This window comes from Pinus tabuliformis, chromosome 8, assembly GCF_031772625.1.
Source record: "Pinus tabuliformis cultivar Carrire ecotype Pingquan chromosome 8, CPIR1, whole genome shotgun sequence".
NCBI classification, from domain to species: domain Eukaryota; kingdom Viridiplantae; phylum Streptophyta; class Pinopsida; order Pinales; family Pinaceae; genus Pinus; species Pinus tabuliformis.
The window spans coordinates 239,341,270-239,342,449 of record NC_142294.1 but is presented as its reverse complement, the minus strand read 5'-3'; the positions used below and the strand labels follow the sequence as shown (position 1 = coordinate 239,342,449).

Below are 1,180 nucleotides of genomic sequence, written 5' to 3'. Positions count from 1 at the left end.
ATTGATCATCTGCATACCCCTCCTTTCACAGAAATTCAGCCAAATCGGATGCCCTCAACTGCTCCTATTAATCCTCTGGAAGAAATTCTGGGTGACCTGGATCTCTAGGAGGTCACCGGGCAATGGTCCAAACAGGGTGTGAATGCCATTACCCAAGAACACTTGGAGAAAATCAAAATGGAATACCTGCAGTTAGAATATCTGAATCAGAATGTAGCTAAAAAGCAATGGGGAGAAAGCAGCCAAACAGGAATCTAAGCAAACCTAAACCTGGACCAATAAAAGCCGAAAGGTCCAGTAAGAAAAGGAGGGAGAAAATCGACAAAGCAACAAATACAAGAACTCGGTAGGTGCCTAATCAATGAAAGAAAGATGAGGGATTTGGTCCTAGCCACACCGAAAATTTCTCAATGAAGATAACAACATGGAATATCAGAGGGCTAAATGGCACCTCCAAAAGACGAATCCTTAAAAACTGTCTCTTCACGCAATCTCCAGACCTGGTCTTACTACAAGAATCCAAATGCTCAGCCAACGGCATAGAAACGCTCAAGAAACTATCTGCAAAAGGCTTTCAATGCACAAGCATAGAAGCCATTGGGCAAGCAGGAGGGCTCCTAATGTTCTGGAACAAAAACAAGTTCTTTTTGCAGAATGCTCTGTCCACTAAGCATTTGCTATCAGTGATCTTCAACCTGCTAGACTCACAACAAATGATATGCATCACCAATGTGTATGGACCTCAGCAAATTCAAGAGAAGTTCAAGATGCTGGAAGACTTGAACGAAATCAGACATCACCATGGTGCCAACCACTGGATCCTAGGTGGAGATTTCAACATGATCACCAACCTAGCGGAGAAGGAAGGGGGCCTAAGAAGATTAGATAAAGATACAGAAGCTTTCACCACCTTCATAGCAACATCTAAACTCATTGATGTTCCCACAGTCAATGGTCTACACACATGGAACAATAAGTAAGGGGAAATAGATAGGTTGCATCAAGGCTTGATAGGTTCCTCATATCAGAATCCATCATGCTCTAGAATCTAGACATGGAAGCCAACATTCTGCCCATTGGGGGATCAGATCACTGGCCAGTACGGTTGCACTTCACCAATATGATCAAGCCCCAAAACTGGCCTTTCAGGTTCGAACGATTCTGGATAGATCACCCAACC

General features: G+C 43.5%; 1 protein-coding gene across 1 annotated transcript; it reads left to right on the top strand.

Annotated features, from left to right (window-relative positions):
• The first annotated feature begins 410 nt into the window (after positions 1-410).
• Positions 411-980, top strand: LOC149235022 (uncharacterized). Its single transcript, XM_089368435.1, has one exon. It carries the CDS (start codon positions 411-413, stop codon positions 978-980), a length of 570 nt encoding a protein of 189 aa, XP_089224561.1.
• Positions 981-1,180: the final 200 nt, after the last annotated feature.